Source organism: Pseudorca crassidens, chromosome 18, assembly GCF_039906515.1.
Source record: "Pseudorca crassidens isolate mPseCra1 chromosome 18, mPseCra1.hap1, whole genome shotgun sequence".
In the NCBI taxonomy this organism is placed as follows: domain Eukaryota; kingdom Metazoa; phylum Chordata; class Mammalia; order Artiodactyla; family Delphinidae; genus Pseudorca; species Pseudorca crassidens.
In genome coordinates, this window is record NC_090313.1 from 3,222,357 (window position 1) to 3,246,197 (window position 23,841).

General features: G+C 44.1%; 1 protein-coding gene across 6 annotated transcripts in view; it reads right to left on the bottom strand.

Annotated features, from left to right (window-relative positions):
- The window catches only part of NAXD (NAD(P)HX dehydratase), a 45,710-nt gene that overhangs the window by 17,281 nt on the left and 4,588 nt on the right, over positions 1-23,841 (bottom strand). For 3 of the 6 annotated variants that reach the window (XM_067713122.1, XM_067713123.1, XM_067713127.1), the window contains exon 1: positions 1,074-1,206. The exons of 1 other annotated variant lie outside the window; for it this stretch is intronic. In XM_067713122.1, the coding sequence (XP_067569223.1) occupies positions 1,074-1,173 (100 nt within the window). In that variant the 5' untranslated portion in view covers positions 1,174-1,206. Of the gene's footprint in view, positions 1-1,073; positions 1,307-23,841 lie in introns of those variants that run through there. 2 more of the 6 variants (XM_067713124.1, XM_067713125.1) reach the window with 2 other exon arrangements.

A 23,841-nucleotide genomic window follows, 5' to 3' on the forward strand; every position in this document is an offset into this window, starting at 1 on the left:
AATCAAGTTTCAGCTGGCTTACTGACATGCACCATTTGGACTTATCCACAGAAATATTGAAATATAAACATCAAAGTTCTTAAGGATAAAAAGGCCTTGGCAAGAGGCAACTTGAAATTTATCCTAGTAAGTAATTTGTCTTCATACAATTCTGAATCTAGAACAGGTCATATCTGTCTGGTTTTGTTTGCTTTAAAGAAGTGTGGCTGAAGAGAGTTAAATAGATTTCTTTATTCTGGGCTGTTTTCTAGAATTACTTGCCACTCACAACTTTGCAATACCAATGTTTCTTGCTTTAATTTAACGTGAACCGTAGCTAATTTGGAACATGTGACAGCAATCTTTAAATTAACTGAGATGCCCTAAAGCTGGGATGGGAAGCCAGTTTTTGGTAAACGCTCCGCAGTTCGGCCTAATAATGCAATCTCAAGCCGACTCAGAGAGAAATCTTGCTAACCAATCACGGAGTGTACGAATTTAAGACCAACTGCGACAGATAAAGTATCTCCGAACAAACTGGTGCCCAGAAGCGCCTGGGCTGGTGTGACTGAGTGAAGTGCAGAAGTTGAGGGGCCCCTCAATGCTCCTCAAATCTCCTGAAACTACGGTGCCCAAAACCAAACAGCCAAACCCCCCTAACAGTTACTCTCCGTCCTGCCTGCTGCTAAGGACTACAGCCAAAGCGCGTTTTACCATTTCAGCTACTTTCTGGCTGGGAACCTTGGCTCAGGACCTCCTCCTTTACAAAACAGCAGCCTCTCCACGTTGTTGGGAGAAGTGAGATAATACAACACACTGTCCAGCGGTTTGAAAACTCTTAGGTACAATAATATCCGCAGGGCAAGAGGAGAAAACCATACAGGAGGGGATGGTGCTCCAAGTCGGACGCACTTGTCCCGTTTACGCCTCATTCTTTCTACACAGTGCGCTCTATTCAGCAGCCAAGGCCTGGCCGGGGTCCTCGGGGTCCCTCGGTTAACCCCTCCCCAGGTGGACCCAGGACCCGCGGCTCCGCGCGACCCCGGCCCCACGGCGGCGCCTCCCGCCCGGACGAGTAGCCCGCGGCCGAGTACCTGCGTCCAGCGGCGGCCCGTAGAGCACGAGCGCGGCCGAGAGCACCGCGACAACGGCGGCGCCGGCAACCGCAGCCCCGGCCCCCACCCGGGTGGCCATGGCCGGGAAGGCCGGTATCGCGCTTACCTCCCAGGCAGCTCCTGACGGCCCCGCAGCCGGAACTCAAAGCCATCCGCGGACTTCCGGTATCCCGGCCGCCCCCGCGCGGCCGCGAGACTCACCGCCCTCGGCGGACTTCCGGTATCCCGGCGGCCCCCGCGCGGCCGCGGGACTCCCCTCCCTCGACGGACTTCCGGGCTCCCGGCCGCCCCCGCGCCGCCGCCGGAAGCGGGCAGCCGACTCCCAGGGGTCCGAGGTCCGGAGTCGCCCCGCCCTCGGACTGGCCTCTGCCGGTCAAAGGTGGCCGGAGACGGTCGGTTTCATCTAATTTAGGTCTCGGCTCAACTGTCGTCTTATCCGTGCGAATCCTTTCTTGCCCATTCTGTATAAGAGAATTCACACCCCCTCTCCCGCCATCCTGCACCCTTGCCCTGCTTTATTTTAATTCATAGCACTTTTCACTACTTGACATGTGCATTCATTCATTCATTCATTTTCAAAGGTCTAACCCTGACTAGAAAGTTAGCTCCAATGGAAAAGCTTTATTTGTTCTGTGCTGTGTGCTCAGCACCTGGAACTGGGCACACAGTAGGTGCTTTTTCTCTCTCCATTGAGGTATAATTTACATGACAATTAAATTCACTAATTTTAAGTGTACAGTTTTATGAGTTTTAACAAATGTATATAATCAGGTAATCACCACCGCATGATTTAGGACATTTCTATCAACACACCCAAATCATGCTTTTGATGCTATTATTATTTTTTAATTTTCAATTGTTCATTGCTTATATATGGAAATACAGTTGATTTTTATATACTGTCATTGTATCCTTTGACCATGCTAAATTTTCCTATTAGTTCCAGCAGATACTTCTGAGATTATTCGGGATCTTCTACACAAGCAATGTCAGTGTGCCCCTTTTTGAGGTGACATTAACTTCGTTAATTTTGATCGCTTGGTTAAGGTGGTGTTTGCCAGATTATTTATTATCAGTATGAACTACTGAATTTTTATTTTATTTTATTCAGAATTTTTATTTTATTTTTTATTAACCAGTAGGTTATTTATTACCAGTGTGAATTCACGAATTTTTATTTTATTCATTTATTTTATTTATATTTTATTTTATGTAATAATTTTATTACATTACTCTTTTTTCTATTTCAAACGGAAACATATAAACATACATTTATAAATGTAAATGTACATTTCAATGGGTCACCTAGGAGCCACCTCTAACCTTGTGATGTAGCGATTCTTGCTTCTCACAGAACGTGAGTTCCTTCTCATGGCACCTCCCCTTAGATTTGGGGGAAAAGATCTGTGTAAACTTAGGAAATGAGTACAAATCAGTTACACTCTGCATCTTCCTTGCTCTTCTATGAGGCTGTGAAGTCTGAGAGGTGGTGCTGCCCCCTGGTGGATTTGTGGGGATAAGAAATAAGAGGGTGGGTGGGGCTCGTCTCGGTGTCCAGGTTCACCGGTGCCATCATGATTTGTCTTATAAAGCCTGAAGGACCGGGAATGAAAGGTGACCAGCCCGCAACGTGGGCGCCCACCGCTTGTCCCTCACCCTTCCCAACATCACCTCCGAATAACATACAGTCGTCCCCCCTCATTCGAGGTTTTGCATGCCTTGCTTTCAGTTACCCTCAGTCAACAAAGGTCCGAAAATATTAAAACGGAAAATTCCAGAAATGAACAATTCGTAGGGTTTTTTTTGGCTTGCGTCAGGTCTTCGTTGCTGCACGCGGGCGAGCGGGGGCTACTCCTCGTTGCGGTGCGTGGGCTTCTCATTGCGGTGGCTTCTCTTGTTGCGGAGCACGGGCTCTAGGCACGCGGGCTTCAGTAGTTGTGGCTCGCGGGCTCTAGAGCGCAGGCTCAGTAGTTGTGGCGCACAGGCTTAGCTGCTCCACGGCATGTGGGACCTTCCTGGACCAGGGCTCGAACCCGTGTCCCCTGCATTGGCAGGCGGATTCTTAACCACTGCATCACCAGGGAAGCCCCCCCTGTATCTTCTGAGTCCATGAAATGTGGCCAGTGCAACAGAGGAACTGAATTTTACATTTTAATTAACTTACATTTAAATAGGCACATGTGGTCTCCCATGTGGGACAGTACAGACCTAGGACATTAAGAAGCGAAACAAATGGAAAATATTAGGTTAGCTTTGAGCAGGAGAAATTTCAGCGTGTGCTGTATCGTGCACTACACCCAACACTCCAGGTCACATTTCCTCCTGGGATGTTTGCTTTGCAGTTACTTAATATTCACCTGGAGTGCCCTCTGCTGTCTCTAGGATGACTGTGTTTTGAAACGTGGTCAATGTGAGCAATTTCGGATGAACATCAGTTCTATAAACTCTGAAAACTAGCCCAGACCTAACCATCGTTATCAGACAGTGCTGTATTTACGTCTGATCCTTTAGAGGTTACTCAAGCAGAAATTCTGCTGGAGGTAAGTTAGAAATTAACTCAGGAGACAATTATGAAATTTTATCATGGTAGTGAAAGGAACACAGACCTTTCTGGACTCTCGATTCGCCATTGTTTCTGCTAAACCTCTTCTTGGTAGAGATTATACCTTTAGGCCTTGCTAAGAGCTGGTGTCTGACATTAACACTTATATTCCGTCTTAGAGGGAAAATAGCTGGGAAAACCAGGACTAGATGTGCACGGGTCTGAGGCAGATGTGGGCAAAATGGCAGGTGGCCTTTAACATGGGTTCCAGGAATTCAAGTCCAATCCAGGAAGCAGAGAAACCTAATGAAGAATCTTAAGAAGAGGATTAGAACCTCTGTTTGGTTGGTGGGCATAACGATGTTTTGGGTCAGAATCATTTCTCATAGTTGATTCAGGGGCAAGTTAACAAAAAGTGAGAGAGAGAAGCCAGGCAGTGTTTATCATCCTTAGGGACTACGGTCCTATTAAATTTAAAAAACATTTGGCATAGTTAACAAATTTATTGGGTAGAAAAAAACCAACGATGCAGTCCAAGTTTGTGGAGGAAAATCATTTGCTTATTCTGTAAGCCACATGCGTCACTAAGTAAAAATCTGAGCATCAAAGTTTTGTTACCCTCCATCTAGGAGACGTGGGGAACAATTAGAAAATGTGAATAATAAGGATGAAGCAATTCACGTGGGCTTAGATCGCCCATAAATACTTTAGAGAAAAGCACAGACCACACTGTTTGCCTTCAACTCAAAAGGCCAGAGGAATGAATTCAACGTAGGCGTGCTTTAGTAGAGCAAGAGGAAGTAGCAGCTTTGCTTCTGTGGAGATTAAGGGACATTCCAGGTCACAGGCTTAGTGCCTGAGCAAGTTTCTAACCTGGGCCATCATGATATGGTTATGGTGTTGTTTTAATTAGAGGTTTGTAAGGCAGAACAAATATGTCGGAGGCTACTTAATTCACTTCAACAAACAGGTACGAATTCTTTACGTGCACAGGGCACCTGCAAGGTGCTGGGGCCAGTGTAGATCAGGTGGACCCACAAAATACAAACAGGGTGCCCAGTGCCACAGCTGGGAGGCTGGGCACGGCTGGGAAACGAGGAAGAAGAGGCCGTGGGGGGGACCTGCCCAAGAGCCCCCTTCTTCCTGCTTGGCACAGGCGTGATGCTGTCACTGTACTTGGAATGGCGGCTCTCTCCCCAGGTCTGAAGGTTGATCCGGACTGATCTAACCTGGCACTGTGACCCCACTTCCCTTGGTAGGGGTTATGCATGAGCAATGCCATCCTGGCCACTAGGCTGTGAGGCAGGTTTCGAGGAGTGGGCTCTATGCTCTTAAAGAGGCAAAGCGGGTGGTCCAGTCTGTACACGTACCTGGACCTGGGGAAGCCGTCTCGGGGCCCTGAGGTCATCTTGCCTGAACCTGAGCCAATATTCGGCAGAGGCGGGGAGAGCGATGGAGAGCCCAGGTCCCAGCGATGCTGAGTTGGGCAACACTGGGCTCCCCAACATCTGAGGTACTAGGGCTTTTATCTGTTTTTTTTTTGAGGGGGTAGGGAACCTAACACTGTGTTACTGCTGAAGAAGATGAGACCCAGACACTAAAAAGCAGCAGAGCTGGCGTCTGGGTGTGATCCACCCTACCCCACACTGGTTAATTTATACCTCTAGCCCTTCTGAGGCTCACCTTTCTCAGCCAAATAATAAAATATATATTAATTCATGAGAAAAAGTAGGTCTTAGATGCTGCACCAGGGGGTCAGTATCACAGGTAGATTTTTCTTTCTTTGGGTTGACTTCACTTTTGTACTGTGTCAAACAGCCAACAGACAAGATTCAAAGGGCAAGTATTTTGTTTGATCTCTAAGCAGCCTGTTCTCCAGTGTTGGAGGGACACTGAGAAGAGGCCCGGAGATAGTCAGGCTGGCAGAGGTGAGGGGCAGAGCGCTACCATCAACCACAGGCCTGCTGGTGTCGACGCAAATAATCAGTAAACAATCTACAAGAAGAATAGAAGAGTTTTATTTGAGCCAAACTGAGAACTAGCCCAGAAGCCCTCTTCCCAGATAACTCTGAGAAACTGCTCCAGAGAAGCACGGTTGCCAGCACAGTTTTATATCTTGTCAGAGCAAAGCACCTTAAACAAGTCCAGGATACATTGCAAGGAAAAACACACACAGATCAGCATGTACACAGCGAGTCAGCGTGGCCCTAGACCTGGGAAGGGAGTCTTATCATCAGAGCATGACCAGCACTGACATCTCAGGATGGGAGGCAATTAAGCTTTCTTTTTCTTTTTTTTTTTTTTTTTTTGCGGTACGCGGGCCTCTCACTGTTGTGGCCTCTCCCGTTGCGGAGCCCAGGCTCTGGACGTGCAGGCTCAGCGGCCATGGCTCACGGGCCCAGCCGCTCTGCGGCATGTGGGATCCTCCCGGACAGGGGCACGAACCCGCGTCCCCTGCATCGGCAGGCGGGCTCTCAACTGCTGCGCCACCAGGGAAGCCCAAGCTTTTTTTAACATGGACATTTTTTACTTCCGGTCAATGTGCCCTTTTCTTTACCAATTAAAGCAGATGTACAATGTGTGTCTGATAGGCCACAGTCAGGCTGGTTTAGTTAGCATAAGATTCAAGCTAACTCGTGCATAAGCCAGAATGACTTCCCTGCATCTCAATATGTGGACATTTTTTACCACTGGTCTCAAGGACAGTGCGATCAATGCTGCCCGGCTACTAATGATGCTGGTATTTGCAAACGGGCTTCTGCTCCTACCCAACAGGGGGGAGACAGGTCTGACACATCCATATAGAGACAGCTCTGCCCTGATACGGCAAGTCCCCTACATACGAACCCTCAAGGTGCGAGCTTTCAAAGATGCGACCGTGCGCTCCAGCAACCTCAGGCGCGAGTGAAACTGCAGCTCGCCCTCCGTCTCCTGTTGCTGAGGATCCTTCAGCTCTACCCTCTCCCACCTCCTCTCCCTCCTCCAGTCAGTAACTCTTCTTGCCTGTTCTCTCCATGCCAGCCCCCGTATGCCAACTGTCGTACTTTTCAAGGTACTGTACTGTAAGATTAAAAATGTTTTCTTTATTTTTTGTGTTTGTTTTTTATGTATTATTTTGTTTGTTTTTTATTGTATTATTTTATGTATTATGTATGTGAAAAGAATTATAAACCTATTACAGTACAGTACTATATAGCAGATTGTGTTAGTTGGGTACCTAGGCTAACTGTGTTGGACTTACGAAAAAATTGGACTTATGAACGCACTCTCAGAATAGAACTCGTTTGTATGTAGGGGACTTACTGTACTCCCTCCCGGACACCAGGCCCCTGGGACAGCACACACTCCTCTGATTTTACCTCAGTGTCCATCTTCAGGCTTCCAGAACACCTCCGAGTACGTATTGTAGTTTCCCTTTGCTACTCCTCACGTTAGACGCTTGGACCTTTGAGAAGAACTCTGTCCAAGCCCAGAAACGTGCTGTTGGCTTCTTGTCCTGTTGCTGTCTTTCCTGTTCCGGACAACCTGTCTTTGGATTTTCTACAAAATACTGCTTTCTGTGGTCTGTGACACATCTCCCTGCAGTTAAAAGCTCTAATAACAGGTTCAACTGGGACTCCTTGGAAAAATGCTGTCTTTTCCCAATGTTGAGATTTTCTTCCTTTAAATCTCATTTCTAGTAATATTTAGAAGTAACCATCTTTTTGGGTGAGAAGGCTGCACTTGTTGCTTAACTAAATGCAGAACCACACCCATTGGGTGTTTATAACTTACTACACAGGTAAGGATGAGTCTAGCCTCCAAAAGAAGAATTGGGAGCCAGATTCTGTGTCCAGGTGTTAGAAAGTAAACAGTGATGTTTCCAGAGTTGAATTGCTCTTCTCTGGGGCCTCATGGGACTGATGTTAGAAGGAATACCCTGCCCTGTGAAAGCACAGGGTAGAGTCAGCGTGGGGCTTACAAGGGTGTGTTTGCCCTTGGGACCATTTTACCAACAGCCCAGGTGTGGCGGGCAGATTGACTTGGGCCCATGATCCCGCCACTGGGGTCACCCCCTGTGGGATCCCGACCCCTTGAGTGTGGGCGGAACTGTGACTTGCTTCTAATCAGTAGAATGTGGCAGAGGGATGGGAGCCCTCTTCCATGACCACGTAACATAGATGTGTCTTCATCCCCTAGCAGACCCCAATGCCCCTCTCCCTTACCAACCGATGACAGAGCTGCATTCTGGATAGTCCCACAGGGCAAGTAGCTGACGATGGTCTCAGGTAACGGACAGAAAGAAACGGAGGCCCTCGGTCTAATGGGCCACAAGGAACCAAATCCTGCAACAGCCATCTGAGCTGGGACGTTGGTCCCTCCCTGTCCAGCTCAGGTGGGACCCCAGTCCTGGCCTGATCACAGCCTGTGACAGACCCTGGAACATAATGTCCTTGGTTCATCCATGCTGGGGCATGGGGCAGAGTCTCCTTCCTTTGAAGGCTGAGCAGTATTCCCTTGGACGGTTATGCACTCTCTTTTCTCTTTTCTCCTCTACTGATGGGCATTTGATGGGAAAATATTTGAAGAGATTATAGTCAAAAACTTACCTAACATGGGAAAGGAAATAGCCACCCAAGTCCAGGAAGTGCAGAGAGTCTGAGGCAGGATAAACCCAAGAAGAAACATGCCAAGACACATAGTAATCAAATTGACAAAAATTAAAGACAAAGAAAAATTATTGAAAGCAACAAGGGAAAAATGACAAATAATATACGAGGGAACTCCCATAAGGTTAACAGCTGATTTCTCAGCAGAAACTCTACAAGCCAGAAGAGAGTGGCACGATATATTTAAGGTGATGAAAGGGAAGAACCTACAACCAAGATTACTCTACCCAGCAAGGATCTTATCCAGATTCGATGAAGAAATCAAAAGCTTTACAGACAAGCAAAAGCTAAGAGAATTCAGCACCACCAAACCAGCTCTACAGCAAATGCTAAAGGAACTTCTCTAAGTGGGAAACACAAGAGAAGAAAAGGACGTACAAGAACAAACCCATGACAATTAGGAAAATAGCAATAGGAACATACATATCGATAATTACCTTAAACATGGATGGGTTAAATGCTCCAACCAAAAGACACAGGCTCGCTGCATGGATACAAAAACAAGACCCATATATATGCTGTCTACAAGAGACCCACTTCAGACCCAGGGACACATACAGACTGAAAGTGAGGGGATGGAAAAAGATATTCCATGCAAATGGAAATCAAAAGAAAGCTGGAGTAGCAATACTCATATCAGATAAAATAGACTTTAAAATAAAGAATGTTACAAGAGACTAGGAAGGACACTACATAACGATCAAGAGGTCAATCCAAGAAGATATAACAATTATAAATATATATGCACCCAACATAGGAGCACCTCAACACATAAGGCAAATGCTAACAGCTATAAAAGAGGAAATCGACAGTAACACAATAATAGTGGGGGATTTTAACACCTCACATACACGAATGGACAGATCATCCAGACAGAAAATTAATAAGGAAACACAAGCTTTAAATGACACAACAGACCAGACAGATTTAATTGATATTTACAAGACATTCCATCCAAAAACAGCAGATTACACTTTCTTCTCAAGTGCACATGGAACATTCTCCAGGATAGATCACATCTTGGGTCGCAAATCAAGCCTTGGTAAATTTAAGAAAATTGAAATCATATCAAGCATCTTTTCCAACCACAACGCTATGAGTTTAGAAATCAATTACAAGGAAAAAAAAGGTAAAAATCACAAACACGTGGAAGCTAAACAATACGTTACTAAATAACCAAGAGATCACTGAAGAAATCAAAGAGGAAATCAAAAAATATCTAGAGACAAATGACAATGAAAACACGATGATCCAAAACCTATGGGATGCAGCAAAAGCAGTTGTAAGAGGGAAGTTTATAGCAATACAAGCCTACCTCAAGAAACAAGAAAAATCTCAAATGAACAATCTAACCTTACACCTAAAGGAGATAGAGAAAGAAGAACAAACAAAACCCAAAGTTAGTGGAAGGAAAGAAATCATAAAGATCAGAGCAGAAATAAATGAAATAGAAACAAAGAAAATGATAGCAAAGATCGATAAAACTAAAAGCTTGTTCTTTGAGAAGATAAACAAAATTGATAAACCTTTAGCCAGACTCATCAAGAAAAGAGGGAGAGGACTCAAATCAATAAAATTAGAAATGAAACAGGAGAAGTTACAACGGACACCACAGAAATACAAAGCATCCTAAGAGACTACTACAAGCAACTCTATGCCAATGAAATGGACAACCTGGAAGAAATGGACAAATTCTTAGAAAGGTATAACTGTCCAAGACTGAACCAAGAAGAAATAGAAAATATGAACAGATCAATCACAAGTAATGAAATTGAAACTGTGATTAAGAATCTTCCAACAAACAAAAGTCCAGGACCAGATGGCTTCACAGGTGAATTCTAGCAAACATTTAGAGAAGAGCTAACACCCATTCTTTTCAAACTCTTCCAAAAAATTTCAGAGGAATTAACACTCCCAACCTCATTCTATGAGGCCACCATCACCCTGATACCAAAATCAGACAAAGATACTACAAAAAAAGAAAATTACAGACCAATATCACTGATGAATATAGATGCAAAAATCCTCAACAAAACACTAGCAAACAGAATCCAACAACACATTAAAAGGATCATACACAGTGACCAATTGGGATTTATCCCAGGGATGCAAGGATTCTTCAATATATGCAAATCAATCAATGTGATACACCATATTAACAAATTGAAGAATAAAAACCATATGATCATCTCAATAGATGCAGAAAAAGCTTTTGACAAAATTCAACACCCATTTATGATAAAAACTCTCCAGACAGTGGGCATAGAGGAAACCTACCTCAACATAATAAAGGCCATATATGACAAACCCACAGCAAACATCATTCTCAATGGTGAAAAACTGAAAGCATTTCCTCTAATCAGGAACAAGACAAGGATGTCCACTCTCGCCACTATTATTCAACATAGTTACGGAAGTCATAGCCACAGCAATAGAGAAGAAAAAAAATAAAAGGAATACAAATTGGAAAAGAAGAAGTAAAACTGTCACTGTTGGCAGATGGCATGATACTATACACAGAGAATCCTAAAGATGCCACCAGAAAACTACTAGAGCTAATCAATGAATTTGGTAAAGTTGCAGAATACAAAATCAATGCACAGAAATCTCTTGCATTCCTATACACTAACAACGAAGGATCAGAAAGAGAAATTAAGAGAACAATCCCATTCACCATTGCAACAAAAAGAATAAAATACTTAGGAATAAACCTACCTAAGGAGGTAAAAGACCTGTACTCAGAAAACTATAAGACACTGATGAAAGAAATCAAAGATAACACAAACAGATGGAGGGATACACCATGTTCTTGGATTGGAAGAATCAATATTGTGAAAATGACTATACTACCCAAAGCAATCTACAGATTCAATGCAATCCCTATAAAGTTACCAGTGGCATTTTTTACAGAACTAGAACAAAAAATCTTAAAATTTGTATAGAGACACAAAAGACCCCGAATAGCCAAAACAGTCTTGAGGGAAAAAAACGGAGCTGGAGGAATCAGACTCCCGGACTTCAGACTATACTACAAAGCTACACTAATCAAAACAGTATGGTACTGGCACAAAAACAGTAATATAGAGCAGTGGAACAGAATAGAAAGCCGAGATAAACCCATGCACCTATGGTCAAGTAATCTATTGCAGAGGAGGCAGTGATATACAATAGAGAAAAGACAGTCTCTTCAATGAGTGTTGCTGGGACAACTGGACAGCTACATGTAAAAGAATGAAATTAGAACACTCCCTAACACCATACACAAAAATAAACTCACAATGGATTAGAGACCTAAATGTAAGACCAGACACTATGAAACTCTTAGAGGAAAACATAGGAAGAACAGTCTTTGACATAAATTACAGCAAGATCTTTTTTGATCCACCTCCTAGAATAATGGAAATAAAAACAAAAATAAACAAATGGGACCTAATGAAACTTCAAAGCTTTTGCACCACAAAGGAGACCATAAACAAGATAAAAAGACAACCCTCAGAATGGGAGAAAATATTTGCAAACGAATCAATGGACAAAGGATTAATCTCCAAAATATATAAACAGCTTATGCAGCTCAATATTAAAAAAAAGAAACAACCCAATCCAAAAATGGGCAGAAGACCTAAATAGACATTTCTCCAAAGAAGACATACAGATGGCCAAGAGGCACATGAAAAGCTTCTCAACATCACTAATTATTAGAGAAATGCAAATCAAAACTACAATGAGGTATCACCTCACACCAGTTCAAATGGGCATCATCAGAAAATCTACAAAAAACAAATGCTGGAGAGGGGAGGGTGTGGAGAAAAGGGAACCCTCTTGCACTGTTGGTGGGAATGTAAATTGATACAGCCACTATGGAGAACAGAATGGAGGTTCCTTAAAAAACTAAAAATAGAATTACCATATGACCCAGCAATCTCACTACTGGGCATATACCCAGAGAAAACCATAATTCAAAAAGACACATGAACCTCAATGTTCAATGCAACACTGTTTACAATAACCAGGTCATGGAAGCAACCTAAATACCCATTGACAGAAGAATGGATAAAGAAGATGTGGTACATCCAGTGGAATATTACTCAGTCATAAAAAGGAATGAAATTGGATTATTTGTAGAGACGTGGATGGATCTAGAAACTGTCATACAGAGTGAAGTAAGTCAGAAAGAGAAAAACAAATATCGTATATTAACGCATATATGTGGAACCTAGAAAAATGGTACAGATGAACCGGTTTGCAGGGCAGAAATAGAGACACAGATGTAGAGAACAAACGTATGGACATCAAGGGGGGAAAGTGGTGGTGGTGGTGGTGGTGGGATGAATTGGGAGATTGGGATTGACATGTATACACTAATATGTATGAAATAGATAACTAATAAGAACCTGCTGCATAAAAAATAAAATTCAAAAATTAAAAAAAAATTAATTTGAGGAGAGTAGACACCTTCATCATTTTCAGCTTTATTTCATGCCTAAGTCATAACATGACTCTCCATTTATTTGTATCTTTGAAAATGTCTTTCAACAATGATTATACTTTTCTCCATAAAAGTCTCATATATCCTGTATTATATTTATTTTTGGTAACTTTTGATGTATGAATAATGGCATCTTTTTCTATTCCATTTTATAAATATTTATGGTTGATGATAACATGCTATTGACTTTTTTGTAGCATAGATATTACTTCCAACAAAACCATTATTTCTCTGTCAATTATCTCAGATTTTCTACATATGCAATTATATCATCTCCAGATAATAACAAGATTTGCATCTTCCTTTCCAGTTTCTGTTAACTCTTAGTTTTCTTTTTTTCTTGCTGTATTTGCCAGGATGCCCTTGAAGAATCATAGGGGTTATAACAAATGACCTTACCTTACTTTTACATGAATGGAAATGCTTTTAAAGTTAAAATAGGAAGTGTGATGTTTGCTTCTGAAAAATACCTTTTTCTTCAGGGTAAGGAAAATCCCTTTGATTCCATGTTTGTTAAGACTTTTTAAAAAAAAATCACAAATGATTATTGACTTTTATCAGACAACATTTCTGTTACTGTTAAAGTGATCATATGTTTTTTGTCCTTTATTCTATTATTGCAGGGGATTACAACAATACATCTTCTGATTCACAACATATTGTAATCCTGGGCTAAACTACCTTGTCATGGTGCATTAGTGTTTTTATACATTGCTGAATTTCCTTTGCTGATACTTTATTTATGAGTTTACACCTATAGTCACAAGTGATATTGGTCAATAGTTCACATTCCTTGTACTCTGTATTCAAGCCTATACCAGCCTCACAAACTGATTTGGGTAATTTCCCCTCTTTTTCTACTTTTTCATATAGTCTATATGAAATATGAGTTAGCTGTCTTTCCGAGGCCAAGCTTGGTATCTTTTGATTGAGGGTGACTTTTGACTACTGGCTTAATTTTTTTAATTATTAGTTTATTTATAGTTTCCATTTTTTATTCAGTCAACTTTAGCAGTTTTTACAGAAAATCATTTATTCATCCAAGCTTCCAAAATATTAGTATAAAACATGTATAGTATTCTTATTATTTTAAATTTAGTCTGTAGCCATATCACCCTTTCATCCTATATCTAGTTTATTTGTGATTCTTTCTTCTTTGTCAGTCTTACTAGAGTTTGAAGTATTAATAATCTTTTTTTTAAACTGGATTTCAGTTTTATCCACCCTTTCTATTGCTTCTTTGATTATACTTTTATTAATTTTTGCTATTTTTAATTATCTTGTGATTAAAAAAAACTACTTTCTGTTCCTTTTTCAACTTTTAAAAAGAAACCTCTTTTTTTTTCCCCCTCTTTGGCCATGCCATGAAGCATATGGGATCTTAGTTCCCCGGGATTGAACCTGCGCCCCCTGCATTGGAAGCCCAGAGTCTTAACTGCTGGACCAGCAGGGAAGTCCCAAAACAAACTCTTAAGTTAGTTCTCTTAAATGTTTCTTCTTTTTAATAAATGCATTGAAGGATATAAATTTGCCTCTAAGTATGGCCTTTGCTGCATCACACAAGCTTTAATAAACTGCCCATTGACGTTCAGTTCTAAATATTTTGTGATTCTCCACTATACTTTCTTCCATAATTCATGAGTGTTTCATTCTAAGCTACAAACATTTAGGTTTTCAAACTCTCTTTTTATTGTTTGTTTTCAACTTAATTGTGTTTTATTTGAAGGCTGTGGTAAGAATAATTTAAATTCTTTGACAATTGTTGATATTTCCATCAAGACTTAGTACAGATACATTTTTGTAAATGTTCCATTTCACACACATCATTTAATTGTCATAAAACCCCATGAGAAAAGGAGAGTAGGCAATGACTTCATTTCCAGATGAGGAAATTATGCATTAAGTATACCCAGAGCCTTGCCCATGGTCACATATTAATTGAAAGAGAGAATAAAGATGGAAGTCCATACTTTCTTCATTAAAATTTCTCTCAACTGATTTTCTTTTAATTAAAAAAAAAAATTTCCCTCAACCGTTTACAGCAATACCCCTTCCGGATGAGCACGGACAGGGCAAGTATCAAGGTAGTGTTACATTTACACTTTGCATTTGATGTAAAAAGCAAAACAAAACAAAACACAACACTGCATCTAGGGACTTCCCTGATGGTCCAGTGGTTAAGACTCCAAGCTTTTGCTGCAGGGGACACGGGTTCGATCCCTGGTGGGGGAACTAATATCCCACATGCCACAGGGTGTGGCCAAAACCCAAAACCAACCAAACAAAAAACCACATGTATCACTTTTGTAACTTTATCGTGTTAGACAACAAAAAGTGAATGAGTAATTTAAAAGATCGAACTGGCTTTATTGAACGATTCATGAACCCAGCAGCAGCCCATCTAGCAAGCAGAAAGTAGCTTCATTGAGCTGCAGGAAAGGAAAGGGTTTTAAGGTGGCAGGGAGTGGGGGAGGGAGGATTATTAACAAAGAATGCATTGTTGGAGGTGAGGTCACCCTTCTGGGGCGGGGTGGGGGGGATTGGAGTGGGTCTATCAGTCAGATTACCCCCTAGTGCTGACCAGGAAATGCCAGGTTGGTCGGTTAAACATCACATTCCAGGAAAAGCTGAAACGGTATTTGGGTTAGGTATTAAGTCTTGATCTACTGCCTTGGGGCCTAACACGATTGATTCCTTTTGAGGCCTATAGTTTCCTTCTTAACCGATGGAGGCGTGTGTGAGGAAGGGAGGAGACGGCCATCCTTCTCCACTTCGACATCCCCTACAAGCTTCGTGCTGAGGTTGGCTCCAGAAGGGTCCTCAGGGCTCTGGAAGGATTCACCCTCTCCTTGAACCTGGGTAAGGGAGGGTACTACCCCCCATCGCCAGAAGAGGGCGCAAGAAGCTGCCACGGGGATTAGTGTTTGTGGAGCTTGGGCTGCTCTCGGTGACTCTCAACCGTCTCCCCACGTTACAATCATCTGCGGGGCTTTTAAAAACTACTACTACCTGTGCAAAAATCTGAATAGTCATTTCTTTTTTTTCTTATTTCTTTTTTAATGCGTTTACTTATTTATTTTTGGCTGCGCTGGGTCTTCGTTGCTGTGCGTGTGGGCTTTTTCTAGTGGCGGCGAGCAGGGGCTACTCTTCGTTGCGGTGTGCGGGCTTCTCACTGCGGTGGCTTCTCTTGTTGCGGAGCAGGGGCTCTAGGCACGCGGGCTCAGTAGTTGTGGCTCATGGGCTGAGTTGCTCCGCGGCATGTGGGATCTTCCCGGGCCAGGTATCGAACCCACGTCCCCTGTATTGGCAGGCGGATTCTCAACCACTGAGCCACCAGGGAAGTCCTGAATAGTCATTTCATCAAGGAAGATCTACAGACAGCAATAACACCCACGAAAATATGCTCAACATCTGCAGGGAAATACGAACCGAAACCAGAGTGCGGTTCCCCTGTGTACCCACGAGAATGGGCACAACTTAAAAGACCGAAGAAATTAGAGCTCTCAACCGCTGCCAGTGGGAACATAATTGCAAGAAGCACTTGGGAAAGCAGTTTGGCATTTTTAAAAAAAGTTAAACATGTACCTACCGTATGATCCATTCAATTTCCAGGCTTTCACCCAAGATAAATGAAAGCACATGTCCACACCAAGACTTGTATGGACGGTCACGGCAGCTCTATTGTAGCAGCAGAGTGGAAACTACCCAAATACCCGACAGGTGAATGGAGAACAAATGGTGGGCTATCTATGCAGTGGAGGGCGGGGCAGGAGGGTGACAAGGACACAAGGAGGGTTTGGGGCGACGGACATGTTCATGATCTGGATTGTGGTGGCGGTCCCGCCGCTGAGCACATTTGTCAAACTTCTCCAACTGTGCACTCAAGAAATGCACCGTGACTTTACCAAAGCAGCTGAAAAGCTCAAACACCAGCGATTTCATATGCTCCAACCTACATTTTTAATATTTTCACCCTCATCAAGCAGTAGTTGTTAAGAATTGTTGTAGAAGTGCTGAGCAAAGTCCTAAGAACAGTGACACTTCAGAATATTAGCACCGCAATATGGCAGTTTAAACACACTTCACTAACCATACTTTTCCTCCACCCCCACTCCCAAAGCCAGTAAATACTCTGAATGGTGCAAGGAAATATAACCGCAGTTAAAAGTAAACAATGAATTTTAAGTTGTTCGTTTGGTCCTTCCCATAAACGTCCATCCCATTTTCCCAGGTTCAAATTTAAGTTTAAGTTTAGATCTGCTTTTTCTCTTCTCAAAAGTAATGTGTATTCATTATAGAAAATATGAAAAATATAGGAAAACACAAACAAGACAATAAAAATTAAGTAGAACCCCACTATGTTTGCCCACTTCTTAAAACCTAAGACTCAGTCGGGTGGTAAGTTATTTTTAAAAATTAGCTTCAGGTTATAAATAGTTCTTTACAGTTTCCCTAAATTATTTGAGACCCATGTTAATATTTATTCAAGTAGCTTGAAGTTAGAATTAGTTCCTTAATCATTATAACTGGATCTCTTACGGAAATGTTTGTCCAGTGGTGCAATAAAAAGAACTTGCTCATGGAAAGAATAAAAAGCAATTGGAATGCAGATCTGAGCCTCTCTCCTCGCTGACTCTCAGATATGGTTCTAAAAGATTAGTGCCTGGAAAAAGATTTTCTCGTTCTGTCTTCTAATATACAGTTACCGATGGTCAGTTAGAGCCAGACAAATAGAGAATTAAATCAAATAAGAGGGGTAGAAGACAAGATAAATACGGCAGCCCGGGGATGGACCGAAAATCTGATAAGCTAACATATGAAAATAGTTGAGAGCCACACTGTGGATGAATTACTGAATATAAATGATGAGAGTCTCAAACCGGAGTTTTAGTGGCACAGTGCCTTTCTTTAAAGATGGGTGACAGCCAACAGGGTAGGGGCAGCCCTCCTACCTCTGGTGGGTTCACAGGAGGAGAGCACTGTTTTCAGATTCCCATCTGTTCCAACTGCAGTCCAAAACTCTAGTAAGCCTTTGGGAAATGAAAACACATTTATTTCCCATGGGTAGTCTAAAAAACACATTATCTCAGTCCGTTCAGGGAGCTATAACAGAATGCTACAGGCTGGATGTCTTATAAACAACAGAAATGTATGTCTCACAGTTCTGGAGGCTGGAGTCCAAGATCAAGGTGCTGGCAGATTCAGCGTCTGGTGAGGCCCACTTCCGCATTTGCCGGACTGTGTCCTCACATGGGGAAGAGGGACGGGAGTTCTCTGGGGTCCCTTTTATAAGGGCACTAATCTCATTCATGAGGGCTCCACCCTCACGACCCAATCTTCCCCCCAATGTCCCAACTCCTAATAGCAACACCATGCATGGGGTTAGGATTTCACAGTATGAATTTGGGGGTGGGGACACAAATATTCAGTCCACAGCAAGTATGTATCGTTAAGCCTTGGAAATGAAAAGTAAATTACAGAACAGAGCTCAGGAATCTTTGCCTGTTTCTACGGGGAAACGCTGAAACTCTGGCCTTCTGGAGGCATCGAGATCTCATTTAGACAACTCATTGAGCCTGGACCAGACGCCCCTGAGGAGTGGTCCTTCTGGTCAAACCCTAAGCAAGGTCTCTGTTAGTCCTGGAGGAACCCACTCAGCCTCACGGAGTGGGTATGAAGAGTATTTTAACCGGAGACAGCTGATGAAGAAAGAAGCCTTTTTGGAGCTTCCTTTATCTGGCTAAAGACAGCACTTTATTCCCTCTTGGGGGAAGGAGACTGACCCCTCACACAGGGATGAGAAATTGCACAAAGAAACATTATCACAGTTGCCACACCTCCCAGGTGTCCCCGTAAAGGCTCATGTGTCTCCCAATAGCAGCCCTTTCTGCCCTTCCCTTTCCCCTACTAAGTTGGTATATAAACCCCTATAGCCAGCGGCTCAGGGAGCCCCTTCATCTGAACAGACGCACATGTGTGTGAGTAAAACTTGCTTTCTTTCCTCCCGTTAATCTGCCTCTTGTTAACTTTTCAGGCCCCCACCACTGACTCAGCGGTCCAGATTTCAAGGGGGTGTCCTGGGGCTGGCAACATGCCCCACATTGGACCCTGAAGATGGCTGTGTGCTGCCCCATCTCTGTCCACGTGTGGGACTGTCTGATTGTCTCTTCCCTGTAAGGCCTCCAAATCTCATGGTGATGCAATCTAAGAAATTTACAGGAACCATGAAATCTTGAGATTAGACTGAATGGTTGCCTAAGGGTCCAGCTACAGCAGTGGTTTAAAATCCTGAGATGGGCGTCGCCATCCTCCTGTAGCCCCAATACCGTCATTGTTTCTTCTTTATTTTTCAGACCATCAGAAATTCTAGAGTCTTTAAGAAGGTCTGTTTTTACATGCCTACTCTTGTCAGGATTTAGGTTTGATTACAGTGCAGCCCAAGTTCTATTCCAAGGAAAGCTAGGTGACTTTATATGCAACAGAAGTTTCAGGGCACGAAGACTTATAGGATACTTAAACGTATGGCCAATTTATTTAAAAAGCAAACCCCCGTACAATGGAATATTACTCATCCATAAAAAGGAACGAAATAGTGCCATTTGCAGAGATGTGGATAGACCTAGACTGTCATACAGAGTGAAGTCAGTCAGAAAGAGAAAAACAAATATCGTATAATATCACTTATATGTGGAATCTATAAAAATGGTACAGATGAACTTATTTGCAAAGCAGAAATAGAGACACAGATATAAAGAACAAACTTATGGACACCAAGTGGGGAAAGGGGGGTGTGGGATGATTGTGAGATTGGGATGGACATATATACACTATTGACACTATGTATAAAATATAACTAATGAGAACCGACTATACAGCACAGGGAACTGTACTTAATGCTCTAAAATGGGAAGGAAACCTAAAAAAGAGTGGATATATGTACCTGTATAACTGAGCCACTTTGCTGTACGGCAGAAACTAACACAACATTGTAAAGCAACTATACTCCAATCAAAATTTTTTTAAAAAAGCAAACCCCCATGATCAAGGGTAGGTCCTGGGGAGGCTGTGTAGGCAGGAAGGTGAGAAGGCCACGGGATGGATTTTCACAAAGAAGGAAGTGGGAAACAGGGTCAAAGGCCAAAGATGGGTTGGAAGACTGAGTGACTGTTAGATGGGTCACTGGTGATGAAGAGCATGGGGGAGCCGGCTCCTTTTAGCAGGCAGCACGACTCAGCGCTACGGAGCTCTGTGACCATGGAGAGGACGGAGCGGGAGGGAAGCAGCCTGCACGGCATCCCCGAAGATGGAGCTGAGCGTCCAACCAGGATGAGAAAATGAGTCACGTCCACGGTGGGAAGTGAAATATCCCCAAGTGGGCGTATCCACACGAGACCAGGAAAAGCGATGCTTTCCCAGAGGATGAAAAGCCCTCTCTGCTCCTGTCCTCCGAGATGCCGACAAACGGTGAGCTTGAAGAGGTGACAATGGACGGATGAGCACAGTTTGGAAGACTTTCAAGTACAAAGTTTAAAAAAGTTCAAAAGGCGGATCAGTTACTGAAAAATCAAAAGCAACTAATTTCAGTTCCTGTTCTGTCTGGTTGGGGAAATTCACGTTGTTTCGCAAGAGGAAGTTGAGCAGTTAAACCCGAATATTAGATTACAGGAAAGGACTGAGGAATGTCTGAACGCAGATGATCGCCAGGTCTGGGGCAACGTCAGCAGGGATGTTGACCTGCTGAGCAAACGCTGCCCTGCCTGTGAACAGAGCAGGAGTGGCCCGTCTGCTGATGAGAGACCATGGCCGGAGTCGCTGGTGAGATCAGTCCAGGTGTTAGCAGGGGTGTCAGGCTTGAGCTGCTCAGACGCACCTGGGGGGCTTGAGAAAACCCCAGACCTGGGCCCACCCAGAGTTTCTGAGTCAGTGGGTGTGTGGTGGGGTCAGAGTTCCTGCGTCTCGATGCCTGGTGCTTTGAGACCTGGGGCCTGGCCCAAGGGGTACCCTCCCTGTAACCAGGTTCTAAGACCCGACTAGGACCACAGGGAACAGCCAGACACCAAGGACCCCAGGCTTAGAGGAAAGCAGAAGAGGCGTCCCGTGTCCAGGAGCGCCCAGGTGAAACCATCCATTCGGAGAGAAAAGGGGCTTCTCCGCCTGTGAGCAGAGATGGAGGTGTGGTGGAAACCAGAGGGGTTGCTCAGCTCACACCCGCACCCATACCTGCACCCACACCTGCACCACACCTGCACCACACCCGCATGCACACCTGCACCACACCCGCACCCACACCTGCACCCACACCTGCATGCACACCTGCACCACACCCGCACCCACACCTGTACCACACCCGCAACCACACCTGCACCCACACCTGCACCTACACCCACACCTTCAGCCACACCTGCACCCACACCCACACCCACAGCTGAATTCACACTAACACACCCACATCCACACCTGCACCACACCCGCACCCACACCTGTACCACACCCGCACCCACACCTGCACCACACCCGCACCCACACCTGTACCACACCCGCACCCACACTTGCACCACACCTGCACCTACACCCACACCTTCAGCCACACCTGCACCCACACCCACAGCTGAATTCACACTAACACACCCACATCCACACCTGCACCACACCTGCACTCACACCTGCACCACACCTGCACTCATACCCACACCTGCAGCCACACCTGCAGCCACACCTGCACACCTGCACCACACCTGCACCCACACCCACACCCACAGCTGAATTCACACTAACACACCCACATCCACACCTGCACCACACCTGCACCCACACCTGCACTCACACCTGCACCACACCTGCACCACACCTGCACTCACACCCACACCTGCAGCCAGGCCCATGGCCCCAGGGAAGAAGAGGCTGAGGCCTGATGGAGGAAGATGGAGCCCGGCAGCAGTGCTGCCCTCCAACCCTTCTTTCTTTGTCCTGAAGCCCCTTCAAAGTCCTTCTGGGGGCACATGTCCTCCAGGACCAGGTCCCGAGTTGGAGATCAGTCAGGAGGCAAGCATAGACCAAGCTGATCTGTTACAGAAACGAGGGAGGAAGACGCACAGCCCTGTGTCCAGACTTCGGCCCACAGGGAGCGCTGTGGCAGTGACAGGGCAGCGGGCACAGGGCTTCTGCCAGCAGCACCAGGATGCCCCGCAGAGCCAGGCCCACCTTGATCTCGCACGTCCAGCCTCCAGAATCGCGAGATGAACGTCTGCCGTTTAAGCCGCCCAGCCTGTGATACTTGTTACAGCAGCCCGGGCAAACCTCTACACCAGGGAAAGGAAGTCAGCCTCTTGTCCCCAAGGGAACTGCGGTCTGTTTGGGAAAAGAAACATAAAGACCAGCATCCCAGACCGAGAGATCCTGCAACCAGCGTTGGGACAGAACAGATGAGCCACAGTCTGGGGGTCTACGTATGGGATCACCCAGATTTGGATCAAGCAGACTAGAGGTAGAAAGAATGGAATGACTTGGAAGAAACCATGAAGGAAGATGCTGTAGCGCTGATCCTGGACCAGTCATGTGATTTGTGGGCAGGAATCATCCTGACATTTCCCTGAAGTGTGTGTGATCGAGGGCAGGGATAGCAGTGTCTATGCAGAGGGCGGAAGCCGGGCAGATGGTGCGGAAGACAGGATCTGTGATCTCCCCTCTGTACTGGCTGCCACCACACGCTTTATATTTAACAAGATTCTCTTTTTGTCAGAAATCTACCATTTGGGGAGTTTGTCTTGATTTGACTCCCATTTCTATAAAATTCCATTCAATTTGCTTTGCAGTTTTAGGATAATCTTTACGATACGTGGAAAATGAGCTGTTAGAAAGCGACAGTGTTGAATTAGATGGAAATATTTTCTGAAATCTAAGAAGTGGTCTCGGCAGATTGTTGATATAAACTACCAGCCGGTATAGCAGTTATTTGATCATGACAGCTTTGGGTATCTTGTTTTACTCTTTTCAAGCGTTTGAAGAAATTTTTCAATGTTCCCCATTAGGTACCCCTCTCCCCGCAATCTGGGTGTAGATGTTTCAGCCTAACAGTCTTTCTGTAAGTTTGGTTCCCCCAGCAGCCCTGCCAAGGGTCCAGATTCCAAACCCTGGAATGTTGGGGTGTGAGCCTTCCAGCAGGTGCAGCCCTGGGAGCACAGCTGGGGATCCGGCCCTCAGATCATCAACTTGACTTCTGCGAAGGGAAGAGGATGAAGGGAATTCTAAGAGAAAGAAGAGCAGAAACTCTGGAGTGGGGCGGGTGTTGGAAAATGAAAAGTGAAACAGACTCGATAAATACCCACTATTTCCCGCCCAAGCTGGGGTAAGGTTGGAGTCCCCAAGGGCCTGATTCATCCTGTTGACTGAGGGTGGTGCTGGCCAACGGGGTGCTAGTTGAATTGAGGGGGGTCCCACAGAGGAGGGGTTGAGGGACCTGACATTTACTGTGCACCTGCTGTGTAGAGGATCACATGTCACAACAACACCGAGAGGGACACTATTGTCCACATTTGATAGATGAGGAAACCAAAGTGCATGACGATTAGGAAATATTTGCCCAGAGTCGCTTACTTAAAAAGTGGCCAATCTGGATTTCAGATCTAGCTCTTCTCATGCTCTTCCCTTTCACTCAGCTGACACCAGGGCTTTAGCAGGAAATCTAGTGGATCAGATGGTTATTGAAATGGCCAGAAACTATGCAAGAGAAGTTGGTAGATTTGGTTACTTACAAATAAAAAATAATATTTGCATGTTAAAAAAAATCACCATAAGCAAGGTTGACATAGTTATGTAAACAAATATATACATATAAGCTTTGTATATGTATATATCATAGAACCTTATTTACATATGTTTATAATTTACGTATGTTTTGTATTTATATATATTTGAAATTTATTTACATATAATACACATATGACCCCCAATTTTTAATTTTGAAGACTGTCAAAACTATAGTAGCGCCCTAACTGAAAAATGGACCCGAGTTATAAATAGGCAACTAACCAAGGAAAAACCACTAATGACCAATAGATTTTTTTTGCCTAA